Raw genomic sequence first — 16,759 nt, forward strand, 5'->3', positions numbered from 1 at the left:
TACTGACTGGGCACAAGTTTATAGGAAAAACAATTATCTCATTTATAAGGCCAAAATCACATTTCAATCTTCACAAAAGTATTTTCATATTCAATCATATATTTTAGTCTCCTCAACTTGCTCAATTTCCACATTATTCATTACAAGATTTAGTTGAGGTTTAAGGTTTAGTGAATGATTGTCCAAATACAATGCTTTTAGTTTTTGAAATATTCAGGAGGAACGTAGTCCTTGCCACCCATTCCAAAACTAACTGCAGCTCTTTGTTAAGTGTTGTGGTAATTTCAGTCGCTGTGGTAGCTGTCGTGTATAGTGTTGAGTCATCCGCATACATAGACACACTGGCTTTACTCAAATCCAGTGGCATATCGTTAGTAAAGATTGAAAAAAGTAAGGGGCCTAAACAGCTGCTCTGGGGAATTCCTTATTCTACCTGGATTTTGTTGGAGAGGCTTCCATTAAAGAACACCCTCATTAGTGACCATGTTTCAATTCATGGTGGATCAGGTTCATACTGAGACATTGTTTTACTCCTGCACTTTACAATAAAATTATGTGCATATATCAATGTTACCTTCAGAACATGTTTATTTTATTTTTACCTCCCTTTTCTCTCAATTTCGTCATATCCAATTACGATCTTGTCTCATTGCTGCAACTCCCCAACTGCCTCGGGAGAGGCGAAGGTCGAGCCCGTTTAACCCGGAAGCCAGCCGCACCAAAGTTTCGGAGGAAACACCATTCTGCAGGCACCCGGCACGCCACAAGGAGTCGCTAGAGCGTGATGAGACAAGTAAAGCCCCTCCGGCCAAATCCTCCCCTAACCCGGACGATGCTGGGCCAATTGTGCGCCACCCTATGGGACTCCCGGTCACGGCCGGTTATGACACAACCTGGGATCAAACCCAGGTCTGTGGTGATGCTTCAAGCACTGCAATGCAGTGCCTTAGACCACTGCGCCACCCCGGAGGCCCCCCAGAACATTACATTTAACCATTAATATTCAAAAATGGTACGGCATATTCAGTATTGTGTCGGACAGTAGACTACAGTGCAGATAGAGTACAGTATAATACAGTAGTAGAGTAGGGAGTACTCACAAGTGTCTGTTGCAGGTGGAGTTGACCATTGAGGGGTCAGTGGGGTGGAGGGTGACAGGAGGGGTGTGTTGGGCAGACAGCAGAAACCCAATGGCCAGCAGAGAAAGACTCAGACATGTACCTAGGAGAAACAACACAGTCATACACATACGGTCTAACCAAACAGTGTACTGCTTTAGACATAATATGGGTTACTACTAATGTCTGTGTTGTTACAAGTATTACAATTTCGCATAGTCCATGTAATTCCATTAAAATCTATCTGTAGAGCTATCTGTGAAACGTATACTGTGATCCAATATGCCATCTATTCACATACACTAAATGTGTCCCTGAATCCTCAGGATCCATGCATTCATCTTTACCCTGACCCTCTAACCCTTACCAATGATGCTCGCCAGGGTCAGTTTCCTGCGGCCAACCCTCTCCACTAGCCACACCCCCAGTAGGGTGAACAGAAAGTTGGTGAAGGCTGTGACCCCAGCCAACCAGATGGCCACCTTGTCATCCCGCACTCCCGACATCTGCAGGATGGTGGCGCCGTAGTACCTGCACAAAGAGGAAAGGGTGTTTCATCAGTCAAAAGAACCATAGAGAAAGAGAGAGAATTTGGCCCATAGTGATATAATGTATCTCTATGGTGGTGTCGCAGTACCTGCACACAGAGCACAGGATATGGTCATCATCAGACACCACATGGCTACCGTGTAAAGAGAGAGTTTGGCTAACTTTGACACTAGCTGGACACCATGTTGATGCACAAAGACAATAGGGTGGTGGCCACTATCTGGCCATGCTGGAAAGAACAGCCAGGTATTAATGTCCTTCTGGAATGGCCATCTACAGACTATTGAGGACAGGACAGGAAACCCAAAGGTAATTTCGATTGTGTGTTGTATTGCATTGGATTGTCCCTCTCATGCCAATAAAGCTTGAGAGAGCGAAACAGAACTAGGAAACATTGAATGAGACAGATCATCATGTGCTAATGATTCTCTCCGTAGAGAAGAGGTACACTCCATTATGTTCTTTAGTTGAGTGGTCACCAATCAATCACTGGTAAAGCAATCAACCCGAAATAGACACAATGAGCCGAGTCGCCATCCATCCACCCCCTTCACGCTTGTATCTGTCTGTCTCCCAAATGGCACCCTAATCCCTAAATAGTGCACTACTTTTGACCAGGACCCATAGGGCTCTGGACAAAGGTAGTGCACTATGAAGGGAATAGGGTGCCATTTGGGATGCAAACACTCTGGTGTCACTGTCTAATTAAAGTGCCACTTTTCTGCCTGGAGGATGCTGAACTCTTCAATTAGGCAGATTACACCTCATCAAGCTCGACAGACAGGGCCTCTAAACATTCTCTCCTTGACTTGCTTCATTGCTAAGGCGCCAGGTGATATAGACGGGGGAGGAAGATCCTAGCCCTGTGGAACTTGTAGACGCCCAGAGAGCTGCTCAAGGTAGAAGTTGCCACAGATCTAGGATCAGATTACCCTACAGTGGCTGACAAAACAATCGGGCCGCATATCAGTGGTTAATGGAAACTACACCGCTCTCTGCTCAACCCTTTCCCTGCCTCACAAGGCAGCATCCCAGCCTCTGTAGAATAACACTGTCTATTCTCCAGGTTAAATGAGAAAATACAGAGACTCGGAACGCAACGCAACGATTCGCAACAAAAAAGACGAGAAGAAAACATTCATTGAAAAAGTGAAAAATAAAAAGGCATTCCTTCGCTTTCTCTCTTGCTCCCTCACTTTGTCACTCATTCTCTGCAGGGAGCAGTGAATTAGCATTTTATTTTTCCATATCTTAAAAAGCATCTGCACCCGTCTGCTCTTTTTCAAAACAAAACACTCCTACCGATTGCCTATTTGCATAAATCTTTCCTTTATGTAAGTCAGCCAACATGTTTCTCAACTTGAGACTAAGTTCAATACTTCAGAGTTAAAGTATAGGTGTAAGGGGTCATGAGGACCACACACAGGGTCAATAAAAGTCAAGCAAAGCCTTTGAGCCCACAGCAAGGGCAATAGCCACATGCAGCGATGTAACATGTTGGGCGGAAGGCAACAAAGATGCCTGATTTCTGTCTCGCCTCTCAGAGGCTTTCAATCTCAGTATGCATCTGCCCACACACACACAGGAACACAGTATGACTGATAAGGGGTTTGTAGTAGCATCGGGTGTAAAAGCTCTCTGCAGTAGAGGCCCGCTAAGCTCCATCTCAGGTCTGAATCAGATTGATTAAGAAGCAGCAAGGCCAGCCGGAAGGGATGCACAGCACTTTGAAACACTTCCAACATGGCATCCAAATGCTGCCATGATACAGACTATTGGGTGGAAACCACATGGTGCCAGTGAAAAAGCATAGTCTCAAACAGAGTTAGCCAAATTGTGTGGATCTTTGGGCTTTGGGTCCATTCCAGAAATGTGGAATAAAACTGATTTCTTTTTGTGGGTGAGACCCCCTCCCAGGCCACTTGCAGAGGAAAGAATGAACCTTCCCCAGTCTCTTCTAACAATGAAGCTGCAGGTTCTTGGACTACCGGGGAGCTCACAGCCCAATTATATAAATTACACTGCCCACTAAAACATTCTGCTAACAACGTCCATGTGGCCCTCTATCACAGGTGGTGAGATGGTCAAATGGCGATGATACTGTAGATTGTAGATAATAACAGCCTGTGCTAATTGAAATGGCTGTGTTCAATTTGTAATTAAACGTAATACACTTTAGACCAGGGTAACTACTCTGAACTGGACACAGATGGCAGTACAGATGTCATTTGTCATTTCTGACAAGTCTGGATGGTCTCAGACACTCAATAAAGCTGTCATTCATAAAAACAACATTCAAATGATATAGCCTATGTATGACGACCAGAGTGGACGAGAAGTCTGAAGCTCTGTAGCCAAAACTGCTATTAATCCAACACAACTAAAAAACACCCAGGGTTTATGCAGTAAGACCTAGGGCTGTTGCAGTGACCGTATTACCACCACACCAGCAGTCATGAGTCATGACCACAGTAGAATCCTATGTGACCGTTGAGGCAGGGTAATCTCCTCTTATGCACTCTGGACATATGTTAGTAGTACCCAACTCTATAATGATCCTCAGGTCGCTAATGGCCGGGTACTCAGGACTCTTTTGTCCCTCTAACCACTCTGACATCAATGCAAATGGCTTTGAAAAATCACATGAAACACTTCTCATCAAAACAGTACCGTGCTTTAAAACTCACCTCACTGTGATTGATCAATTTGAAGAAAGAAGGTTGAAACTGAGAAAAACATGGACGTTGTGGATGTTGTTTCAAAGCCTAACACAACCAAATGGACAGTGTTTTCTAAGGTGATGATTAATTCAAAACACCTATATGCATATTAGAGCTTATGCATCTGCATAGGCCTATATGTGAGCCCAAGCCCCCCAAAAAACGGAATTAAAATGATTGTGCCATTACACAATACATAGCCTACCACATATTACACAAACAATTAAAATAAATACTGATTTAAGCTATCTTTGATACATAATTGGTAAATTCTAACTTAAACAAATTCAGAGTTAGCCTACAATTAGTGAATTTGAATTGGATTTTGAATAGCCTAGTAATAGGGTGATAGCCTAATTAATAGGCTGACACATTACCTTTAGCTACAGAATATCTCACTACCATGCGTTTCCATCTGCTCCCCTCTCTCCATCATTCCTTTCTCCAGCGTGCAGAGAAAGGGGCTGCCAACAGTTTAATGTAAGCATGTTACTATCGATGTTCCAGAACAGATTTCACTTGCTTTCCCAAATCAAGCACTGGGTAGCTGCAGGAACAGGGTTGGAGAGCCCATGGCATACAGAGTTTGGGCGGAATATCACCTGTCACGCGCAAAATAACCGGAGTTAGCTTCCTGACATGAGTGAAACGAACCGGCCTCTATTCGCTATTCGACTGCATACGGGTTAAATGTATTTTTTCTCTTGCCACTGTTCCTGCCCATTTGATAATGGGTAATTTTAAATCGAAACAAATTTGACATATTATTAAAGAAAATATTAAATTGAGAATAGTCTGTTGAGTGAAAATTTGATCACTTGACGAGAGAACAGCGTGTGCAGCCTGAGGCAAGGAACAAAGCACAATCTTTTTTTTGTGACTTTCGCAAATCATCAATAACCTAAAGTCGCATCATGCAGCCTATATATCTTTTGATTTCTAAGGAATTCTATGGTTTGTATCATTCACAACTAAAGTTGCCAAATAACTTTTTATCTAGCGTATAGGACCTGTTTCAAATCATCACTTCTATGCTCAAAATAGCCACTTCATATGTGCACTCGCTCTGGAATGGGAAAAATATCCTTTCTATTTTATTCAGCTAAGTTCAGTTATATTCTTCTTACTATAAAATCATTTAACATAAAATAATGGCCAGGGACTTACGAGCATGTCTTGTCTGTTAAATGAACAAGCCTACAGCCTATGACATGGCTCATAGCCAGATAACAATCAGTAGGCCAACTCATATTCTGTTCTTTTGAAATACATGATCTTCGTATCATAATGTTTCTTTAACCTCTTTGGGCTAGGGGGCAGTATTTTGACGTCTGGATGACAAGCGTGCCCAAAGTAAACTGCCTGTTACTCAGGCCCAGAAGCTAGGTTACGCATATAATTGGTAGATTTGGATAGGACACACTAACGTTTCTAAAACTGTTAAAATAATGTCTGTGAGTATAACAGAACTGATATGGCAGACAAAATCCCGAGGACAAACCATCCAGAAAAAAAAAGTTCAGCCCACCATTGATTCATATGGCTGTCATTTTTAATATTGAGCTTTTGTGTACTGGGCGCTGTCATCAGATAATCGCATGGTGTGCTTTCGCCGTAATGCCTTTTTGAAATCTGACACAGCGGCTGGATTAACAAGAAGTTAAGTTTTTAACTGATGTATGACACTTGTATTTACATGAATGTTAAATATTACTATTTCTGTAATTTGAATTTCGCGCTCTGCAATTTCACCAGAAGTTGTCGAAATGGGACGCTAGCATCCCAATGATCCGCAAGAAGTTAAACCTGCCTAAAATAAATAATGGATTTACTGTGATGGTGTATATTCAATTCAAATGTAGATGTTCCAAAGGAGGCATCAGCAGCTCGCATGCTTGGAGGCCTAGAGATGCTAAACGTGTTTATGTTAATTAATGCTCAATTACCCTGAGACCGCATGGACACAATAACAGACTTACCACAGTGTGATAATCTGGATCAAAGCTGAGAGAGAGAGCGAGAGAGAGAGAGAATAAAGAAAGTGGAGAGAATTCTTGTTCTCAGTATGGGCGGAGAAAAAAAAAAGTTATCTGGAAGCCAGTTCCATTCACCATGGTAACCACCATCTTTAATAAGCGATATCTAGTAATAGGTCAGAGATATGCCATGGACATGTTCAATTACAACCCTCTAACACACCCTTCCGCACTGGCACACCCTTCCGCACCCCACAAACGCACACCCCTCTACATCCATCTATAGCCCTGTACATCTGAGGTCTGTGGGGATCACTTGGGCCAAGGGTAGGATAGGGACAAATACACAGGACTGTTCCATATATTGGTCTGAGAGTGAACTCTAGAATGCAAATAGTACAAGACACCACAAGACACCATTCAGCCAAGAGAAAGACAGGAAGATGGAGAAGAGAGGAAAGAGAGGTAGATAGACTGAAACAGAGGAGGAAAGTGACTGAGTAACTGAGTGACTGAGTGAGTCATCAAGTGTAATAATCAAGTCTTCCACTGCATTAGCTATGGTGCTTATGCTCAAATTGTGCGGCAACAACTGCTGTAATGCATTTTCAAGATGTTATGCTGTGACTATTACATGATTACATTCTCTCAGTGTAAGAGGGTGCACTTATGCAAGTATAACAAGCTCAATAGGAACTTCACAGTGGAGTGGAGAGACAAAGAAATCATTACATAAACAAGAAACACTAATCTCCGACTTGAGAAGTTAAGAAAAAAGTCTAGCTAGATAAACATTGGCTGACTTTGATTGGGTTTGAAGGAGGACACACCAGCTGGCTCTTGAAAACCAAAACACAGGTGACATGGTAGACTGTAGATTGTGTAAACACACAAAAACAACAACAACAGCAACGTGAACAAGATCCCAGTGTCACCAACACTGACCCCTTGACCTTCTCCAAGATGATCCACAGATCCAAGATGGAGGTTATATAACAGAGCGTCACCCTATTCACTATAGGCTCTGGTCAAAAGCAGTGCACTATATAGGAAATAGAGTTCCATTTCAGATTGTGCCAGTGGCTGTATGTGATGTGAGAGGGGCAGGCAGAAGGTGTGAAATGGCCTTCAGAACCTCTGTTCTAAAAATGGAACTTGCACTCTGTCTGCACTCCACTGGCTATCCTCTGCCGTATATTCACTTCACACCTTTCTCCACACCTTTCTCCTTTCTCCACTCCGACATGAAGACAAGGTGACAACAAAGATGTCAGAGAGAGGGGAGCAAGAGAGGGTGGAGGAGGGGAAAGAGGGGGATGAGGTGGAGTATAAGGAATGGAATGTCAGGGTGGAAGAGAGAAGGATGGAAGTGGTGTCTGAAAGAGATGTGTTTGTGTGGACTCACCTCTGAGGCTTGGGTGCGCGGGCAAAAGAGAAATAGGTGGTTGAGAGGAAGAAGATAAAGAGAGGAGTGGGCCTGTATGTGTCTGTGTGTGACCTGGAATTAATCACATGGCCAGGAAGAACTCCTGTACAATAAATGCATAAGAAAGAAAATGTTCCCCCCTCACCTCTCCTCCTTCTCTTCTTCCTCCTCACCCCTCTGCTCCCCTCTCACCTCTCTCTGACTACCTGTCGTGCTCCAGTCCATTTCACTCTAAAGGTGAGAGGGACATAAATTGTTCACTTACGGCTGACATTTACAAATGCATTACTGGAGCTTCATTGAATATGCTCCCGATTGAAAAGGATTAAAGCTGAAAAGCCCACTCCCTCCCAGGAGATAGAGTCTGCGTCCCAAACGACACCCTATTTCCTACATAGCGCACTACTTTTGACCAGGGCTGAGAGGGCTCTGGTCAAAAGTAGTGCAATATATATATATATTAGGGAATAGGATGCCATTTGGGACGCAGGCAGTGATAGATACTTGGAGGGTCTAAGGACTCAGCGAACGATACCTACCCTATCAGAGCTCCTTTAAGGCTGGCTATGCTGTTAGCTGACATAAAGACAGACAAGATGATATTGTTTGGAAAGGTCATGATGGCCTGATCGTTAAAGCGGATGGATGCATTGGCAGCCTCAGTGTAACACGAGGAGTGTGTGTTTGTGTATGTGTGTGTGTGTGAGTCAACTCAAATCAAATATTCGTCACGTACACGGTTTACAGCAGGTATAAAAAGTTCAGCAAAATGCTTGCGTGCTAGCTCCCACAACATTGCAGTACAATAATCAATATCAATAATAAGAGTAAAAAAAATACAAATTATAATAATAATAGTATAGGTAGTATGCATAGTAATAGCCTGATATGTACACAATATGATATACAGTATAGATAATGAATGTGCTACTGCTATGTCAAGCATGGCGGTATTTACAAATATATTGGATAGTGTCTTGGTCACGCAGTTGAATACATAGTGTATACGAGAGCAGCAGCATTGACCGTGTGTGTGTGTGTGTGTGTGTGTAATATATATATATATATATATATATATATATATATATATATATATATATATGTGTGTGTGTGTGTGTGTGTGTGTGTGTGAGACGCGAGGAGTGAGAGGACCAGCTATCATATCCCTAACCAACAACCACTCATGACTGGGAGTTCAATGGCACAATCATTTAAACACATTGATACTCTCAGACAGCACACTAACCAGGTAACAGTAATGTAATCGTATCAATTCAAGAGGGGAGGGAAAGAGGGAGAAACAAGAGAGATAGAAAGCATAGGGGCCTAAGAGCACTCAGAGAGAGCGAGAGAAAGAGAGAGAGACAGAGAGAGAGAAATGGAGAGATGGAGGCAAGAAATGTCTCCCTGGGGAACTGGCCTATTTCTCTCACGAAAGGAGACGAATGCATTACCACACTCATGTCTAATGCTGCTGAACACAGAGACACACAGAGACTAAGTTCACTAAACACGGAGAACACCAGGATACTGCTCCACTCTGCTCAAACCTGTTCAACTATACTAACCAACACGGTGACGCCTACACACCTCTAAAAGAAAACAACAGCAACTACTGTATGTTTAGGGTCCAGAGTTCTTCCTGGTCAGGTGGGTCAGACAGTCAAAAAAACGAAACAAATACCACAACAAAGTCATAACAGTCTCCGAAATGAACTACAACAGCAAAAGAAACACACCCCACGACGACATAAACTTTGACACACTTAGAGAAGAGTATAAAAGAACAATTAGCGCATCTGAAAAATAGGTTGTTGTGGATGTGTGTTACTGTGTGTGATTAGACAGAAGAATATTACCATAGGCTAATTACACACGGCTACGTGATCTGCATAAGCAATATGAGGCCTTTCTACTACGATAGCCTGAAAGCTGCTTATCAACTATAAGAAATACACAACAGACTGTCCTCAGTCATCAAGGGCAATACAAGGGTGACACACACAGAGACAGACACACACACACACACACACACGAACGACTGGACCTTTACAGCTCTCCTCCCAGGCTTTCTAGCTGAGTCACTAGTTAATTGGCATGTCTCAACATCTCCAATATGACATTTCTATAGCTGACCATCTGTGTCTGCCTACTGCCCCCACGTAAACAAACATTCACACATAAAAACTAAATTATACACTAAAATATGACAAACCAAAAGATGAAGATAGAAACAATATAATCTGAAAGGTTACCCTATGCTGGTTAGTTCCAAATCATGTATAATTTTACAGTAGGATGTACTATGGCATTTCTTAATAAATACAAACTTTGAAATATACTGTAAGTAATCGGTGTACATGAGTATCATGTTGAGAGCAGAGCAAAACATGGCCAATGTTCAGTGACATCGTCACTAATAGACATTGTTTATTATGGATGGATGAACAACACCTGTGGCCTCTGTTGTGCTCTCATGCTTAACTTCTGGCAGAGGAGAAACAGACAGATGACCTTCCCTCTCAGCCCCTCATTCTCTCATTAATTCTCTCTCTTTCCCTTTATCTCCCCCCCTCTCTCTCTGTCCATTTCTTAATCACCTCACTCTCTCTCTTCTGCCTGCATGTCTCTCTCTACCTCCCTCCCTCTCTCTCCTTCCTTCTTTCTTTACATCCCTCTCTCTCCTACAGTGACCTTTGCGTGCTGGATAATGTGGCTAATCGAATCATTATGATTCCAGATCTAATAGGAAGAGGACACATACTCACTGACAAGACAGGCCAGTTCATTCTTGTTCCTCATTGTGGCTCACAATGACAGACAAACAGATAGACGGACGGGCAGAGCCAGAGAGAGAGAGAGAGAGAGAGAGAGAAGTCCGCAAGGAACCACAAACATATCCCAATCAAATATCTCAAACTGCCATGAAAAATCGGCATGTCCCAGGAGACCTTTAGTCCATGAGAGATATGGATCAATACATCTCTCATCCCGACCCTCTCTGGCAGGTGGAGACGTCAATCCGACAGCACTCTGAGTTCAGTTCACAACAACGTCTGTGTGTGTGTGTGTGTGTACTGTGCGTACGTGCATGCTTGTGTCTATGAGTCCGCTATAGGAGTGTGCCTGAGAGAGTCTGAGAGGAATCGAAGCTGGGATGTTGGCGGAACAGCATTTAGAGTCATCTCTTCATGACAGGGTCTGAACAAAGAAAGAGGTACTCAGAGTGGGTGACAGGATTCATACCATATGAAACTCTTCCAAAGCATCTTAGGAAGAAGAATCATGCTGTCTCATTTGAGGGCTGGGCAGAGGATGAGTAAGTGACACAAACAGGTCTGAGTTGAACAGAGGATGAGGGACTGTCTCTCCATATACTCCTTAGCCAGCTGAGACAATCTTGGGCTGGGCAAGGAAAGAGCGAGTGTCTCTGTGTGACTGCCCTGAACCATTGTGACTCTGTGCTGCTATTCTATCTGGGCTAGGGCTGGGGCTGGGTTTGATGAGGAGTGAGTGACACATAGGCATGTGCCCCATGTCGGATCCCACTGAGGCAGACAACCCATCAACCTGATTTGTTGTCACTTGGCTGTCTCTGCCACCACCTGCGGCTTTACAAATTACCAGAGGGAGAAGTAAACACAGCAACGGACCAAAACACACGCTAGCTACCTTAGCAGACTCACACACACACACACACACACACACACACACGTAAAACCTTGGTTATCACCCACACGCACGTACACACAAACACACACTAGCACGCACGCACACCAAACCGAACCGACACCCACGCACACCCACTTGTCCAATTCCTCTCACCTCGAACGGTTGCTTAGCAACAGCACATATCGCAAGATTGTTTACAATGCCCAGAATATGCTTGAGATCAGGGGGGATGAGAGAGAGCTAGACGATGCAATCTCACTTGAGATGGAAATAAAGACTCATTGGTCTACCACCTTACAGGCACGAAGGAAATTCAGTGAGCGATTGACCCTGAAAAGTGCATAAAAGGGCATGAAGCATTAACAGCAACAGGAAAAGGGGTGTGTTACGTGAAAGAATTTGATACACCCCAAAAAGTGTACAATAATGTAGGTTACCACTGTCAATTGTCAATTTTCTTCGGGCAAGGTTGTTTACCAATCACACAGGTGTGGCTCTGTGAACTATCTCCTTTACAGCACATGATAGTGTAGATCCTGCATGTCATTGTCTAAGCGTGGACTGGACCATTGAACTGGTATTCGACATGATTCATAGGACCATGCAAGCCCACTAAGCTAAAGGCTATATAGGCATGTTACTATACCACTCACATGTAAATATGAATGTACCTTAATCCAAACCATGTTACCTCGCTTAGCTATAGCTTAGGCATGTTAGCCCAGCGAATTTGCACAAGAGCCTTGGTTTGTGCGAGCCGAAACGGAGCATAGGAGACAGAGCATATCTCCTGTTTCTGTAGCGTGAGGCAGCTTGATGTACAAGTACATCCCCTGGACAGGACGCTAGTCTATGACAGGGCCTTACCCCTTACATCAAAATCAAACTTTATTTGTCACATGCGCCAAATAGAACAAGTGTAGACCTTACAGTAAAATTCTTACTTGCTCTTTCCCAACAATGCAGAGTTAAATAAGAAAAATCTCTTTCATGTGGAAACTCTAACCAACAAGTTTCAAGTTTCAAAGTTATTTGCCATGTGCAAAGGATACAACAGGTGTAAAACAGAACAGTGAAATGCTTACTTGTGAGCTCTTACCCAACAATGCAGAAAAAATATATCTAGATAATAAAAAGTCAAATAAAAGAAACATGAGAAAGAAAAGAAAGAAACATGAGAATGCAAGTATATACAGATCAGTGCCAGTACCATATTCAATGTGCAGGGGCCACTCAGGCCACTAAGATACTAAAGCTTAGGCTGTGTACTCACATGACGGTGTTGATCCCAGAGAGCTGTTGGAACATCTGTAGTCCACATCCCACCAGGAGTGCTCTCCGAGTGGGGGGGTAGGTCAGCATCCTCCAGATCACAGGGACATCTGGACACACATGCACACACACACACCACACACACACACACATACATACACACACACACACACACAAAGGAGCAGAGGTTAGAATAGACCGATTGATCAATGGACAAACACAATACACATGAAACAGGCCAACAGTGACACCAGCAAGTGGCTGAAGTTTGTTCTGTTCTGTCTGAAAGTAAAGTTGTGTCTGAGGCAGGAGCAGAAGCAGCAGGCTTACAGCTGAGACCTTCAAACAGAGACTCCAGGGAGAAGCAGTCATAATAGGACAGGACGTCTGGACAGGCATGCAGAGCTTTGATAACTCCACTGAGATATCAAACACACACAAGAATGGACAAATATGGACACACACACACACACATACACACACACACACACTGTTGGCCTGGAGCAGCTGCGAGGGGGTGGATGCTCGCTGGGCTGGGAAGAGCTCCTTTAGCTCTTAGACAGGCTGAACACACACACACACACCCCTACCGGACAGCGCCTCACTGAAACAGAAAACTCTCTCCAGCACCAGTCACAGCAGGCTCTCCCGATAACCAATCAACACTGACCGAGACACTCTGCACTCAGCCACACTCACTGGGGAGACCAATCAAATCACGCTGTTTTTCCCAGCACAACGCTTCCTGACTATTACTGTTGTCATTAGGTTCCGTTTTAGGACCACTATTGTTTTCACTATATATTTTACCTCTTGGGGATGTCATTCGAAAACATTATGTTAAATTTCACTGCTATGCGAATGACACACAGCTGTACATTTCAATGAAACATGGTGAAGCCCCAAAATTGCCCTCGCTAGAAGCCTGTGTCTCAGACATAAGGAAGTGGATGGCTGCAAACTTTCTACTTTTAAAACTCGGACAAAACAGAGATGCTTGTTCTAGGTCCCAAGAAACAAAGAGATCTTCTGTTGAATCTGACAATTAATCTGGATGGTTGTACAGTCGTCTCAAATAAAACTGTGAAGGACCTCGGCGTTACTTTGGACCCTGATCTCTCTTTTGAAGAACATATCAAGACTGTTTCAAGGACAGCTTTTTTCCATCTACGTAACATTGCAAAAATCTGAAACTTTCTGTCCAAAAATGACACAGAAAATTTAATCCATGCCTTTGTTACTTCTAGGTTGGACTAATGCTCTACTTTCCGGCTACCCGGATAAAGCACTAAATTAACTTCAGTAAGTGCTAAATTCGGCTGCTAGAATCCTGACTAGAACCAAAAAATGTGATTATATTACTCCAGTGCTAGCCTCCCTACACTGGCTTCCTGTTAAGGCAAGGGCTGATTTCAAGGTTTTACTGCAAACCTACAAAGCATTACATGGGCTTGCTCCTACCCATCTTTTCGATTTGGTCCTGCCGTACATACCTACACGTACGCTACGGTCACAAGATGCGGGCCTCCTAATTGTTCCTAGAATTTCTAAGCAAACAGCTGGAGGCAGGGCTTTCTCCTATAGAGCTCAATTTTTATGGAATAGTCTGCCTACCAATGTGAGAGACGCAGACTCAGTCTCAACCTTTAAGTCTTTACTGAAGACACATCTCTTCAGTAGGTCCTATGATTAAGTGTAGTCTGGCCCAGGGGAGTGAAGGTGAACGGAAAGGCTGGAGCAACGAACCGCCCTTGCTGTCTCTGCCTGGCCGGTTTCCCCTCTTTCCACTGGGATTCTCTGCCTCTACCCCTATTACAGGGTCTGAGTCACTGGCTTACTGGTGTTCTTCCATGCCGTCCCTGGGAGGGGTGCGTCACTTGAGTGGGTTGAGTCACTGACGTGGTCCTCCTGTCTGGGTTGGCGCCCCCCTTGGGTTGTGCCGTGGTGGACATCTTTGTGGGCTATACTCGGCCTTGTCCCGGGATGGTATGTTGGTGGTTGGAGATATCCCTCCAGTGGTGTGGGGGCTGTGCTTTGGCAAAGTGGGTGGGGTTATATCCTACCTGTTTGGCCCTGTCCGGGGGTTTCATCGGATGGGGCCACAGTGTCTCCTGACCCCTCCTGTCTCAGCCTCTAGTATTTATGCTGCAGTAGTTTATGTGTCGGGGGGCTAGGGTCAGTCTGTCACATCTGGGGTATTTCTCTTGTCTTTTCCGGTGTCCTGTGTAAATTTAAATATGCTCTCTCTAATTCTCTCTTTCTTTCTTTCTCTCTCTCGGAGGACCTGAGCCCTAGGACCTGCCTCAGGACTACCTGGCTTGATGACTCCTTACTGTCCCCAGTTCACCTGGCCGTGCTGCTGCTCCAGTTCCAACTGTTCTGCCTGCAGCTATGGAACCCTGACCTGTTCACCGGACGTGCTACCTGTCCCAGACCTGCTGTTTTCAACTCTCTAGAGACAGCAGGAGCGGTAGAGATACTCTCAAAGAGATACTCTCTTGTGTTACTGACTTGTTGCACCCTCGACAACTACTATGATTATTATTATTTGACCATGCTGGTCATTTATGAACATTTGAACATCTTGGCCATGTGCTGTTATAATCTCCACCCGGCACAGCCAGAAGAGGACTGGCCACCCCTCATAGCCTGGTTCCTCTCTAGGTTTCTTCCTAGGTTTTGGCCTTTCTAGGGAGTTTTTCCTAGCCACCGTGCTTCTACACCTGCATTGCTTGCTGTTTGGGGTTTTAGGCTGGGTTTCTGTACAGCACTTTGAGATATCAGCTGATGTAATTTTTTGGTTCCGGTCCGGAGCGAGCAGTCGCACTTCGCTTCGCTCCACAGGTAATATTACCCTTCTTTCCATTACAACGGTTTGGTTTGTTTGATCTGAGCAATTTTTCTTAGCTATCAAAGATAATTGTGTAGATAAGAGTAATTAGAGTAATTATCAAGGCTAGCTATTTTTTCGTCCTCCTAACGTAGTCAACACTGCTAGCTGCTAGCTAGTCATCCCTGCTAGCTAGCCAACCTCTAGCTTGCTACAAAGTTGCTTTTGTATAATAGCCAACCTCTACCGACTAGCAGCACTGTAGAAACTATCACATTACAACGGAACGACTTGATCAGTGTAGTGTTAGTGTTAGTTAGCTAGCATTTTCGTCATTTTAGTCAATAAGATTTTCGCAACGTAAGCTTAACTTTCTGAACATTCGAGACGTGTAGTCCACTTGTCATTCCAATCTCCTTTGCATTAGCGTAGCCTCTTCTGTAGCTTGTCAACTATGTGTCTGTCTATCCCTGTTCTCTCCCCTCTGCACAGGCCATACAAATGCTTCACACCGCGTGGCCGCTGCCACTCTAACCTGGTGGTCCCAGCGCGCACGACCCACGTGGAGTTCCAGGTCTCCGGCAGCCTCTGGAACTGCCGGTCTGCGGCCAACAAGGCTGAGTTCATCTCAGCCTATGCTACCCTCCAGTCCCTAGACTTCCTGGCGCTGACGGAAACATGGATTACCACAGATAACACTGCTACTCCTACTGCTCTCTCCTCGTCCGCCCACGTGTTCTCGCATACCCCTAGAGCATCGAGCCAGCGGGGTGGTGGCACTGGAATCCTCATCTCTCCCAAGTGGACATTCTCTCTTTCTCCCCTGACCCATCTGTCTATCTCCTCATTTGAATTCCATGCTGTCACAGTTACCAGCCCTTTCAAGCTTAACATCCTTATCATTTATCGCCCTCCAGGTTCCCTTGGAGAGTTCATCAATGAGCTTGACGCCTTGATAAGTTCCTTTCCTGAGGATGGCTCACCTCTCACAGTTCTGGGTGACTTTAACCTCCCCACGTCTACCTTTGACTCATTCCTCTCTGCCTCCTTCTTTCCACTCCTCTCCTCTTTTGACCTCACCCTCTCACCTTCCCCCCTACTCACAAGGCAGGCAATACGCTTGACCTCATCTTTACTAGATGCTGTTCTTCCACTAATCTCATTGCAACTCCCCTCCAAGTCTCCGACCACTACCT

The 16,759-nt window shown here is 44.3% G+C and overlaps 1 protein-coding gene across 1 annotated transcript in view; it reads right to left on the minus strand.

Moving 5' to 3' along the window:
- LOC115198657 (proton myo-inositol cotransporter-like) overlaps positions 1-16,759 on the minus strand; it is a 72,723-nt gene that overhangs the window by 12,578 nt on the left and 43,386 nt on the right. The window contains exons 4-6 of the mRNA XM_029760773.1: positions 12,735-12,843; positions 1,486-1,649; positions 1,101-1,221 (exon numbers count right to left, since the gene is read on the minus strand). Coding sequence (XP_029616633.1) covers positions 1,101-1,221; positions 1,486-1,649; positions 12,735-12,843 — 394 coding nt within the window. The remainder of the gene's footprint in view (positions 1-1,100; positions 1,222-1,485; positions 1,650-12,734; positions 12,844-16,759) is intronic.

This window comes from Salmo trutta, chromosome 8 (genome assembly GCF_901001165.1).
Source record: "Salmo trutta chromosome 8, fSalTru1.1, whole genome shotgun sequence".
Taxonomy (NCBI): Eukaryota; Metazoa; Chordata; class Actinopteri; order Salmoniformes; family Salmonidae; genus Salmo; species Salmo trutta.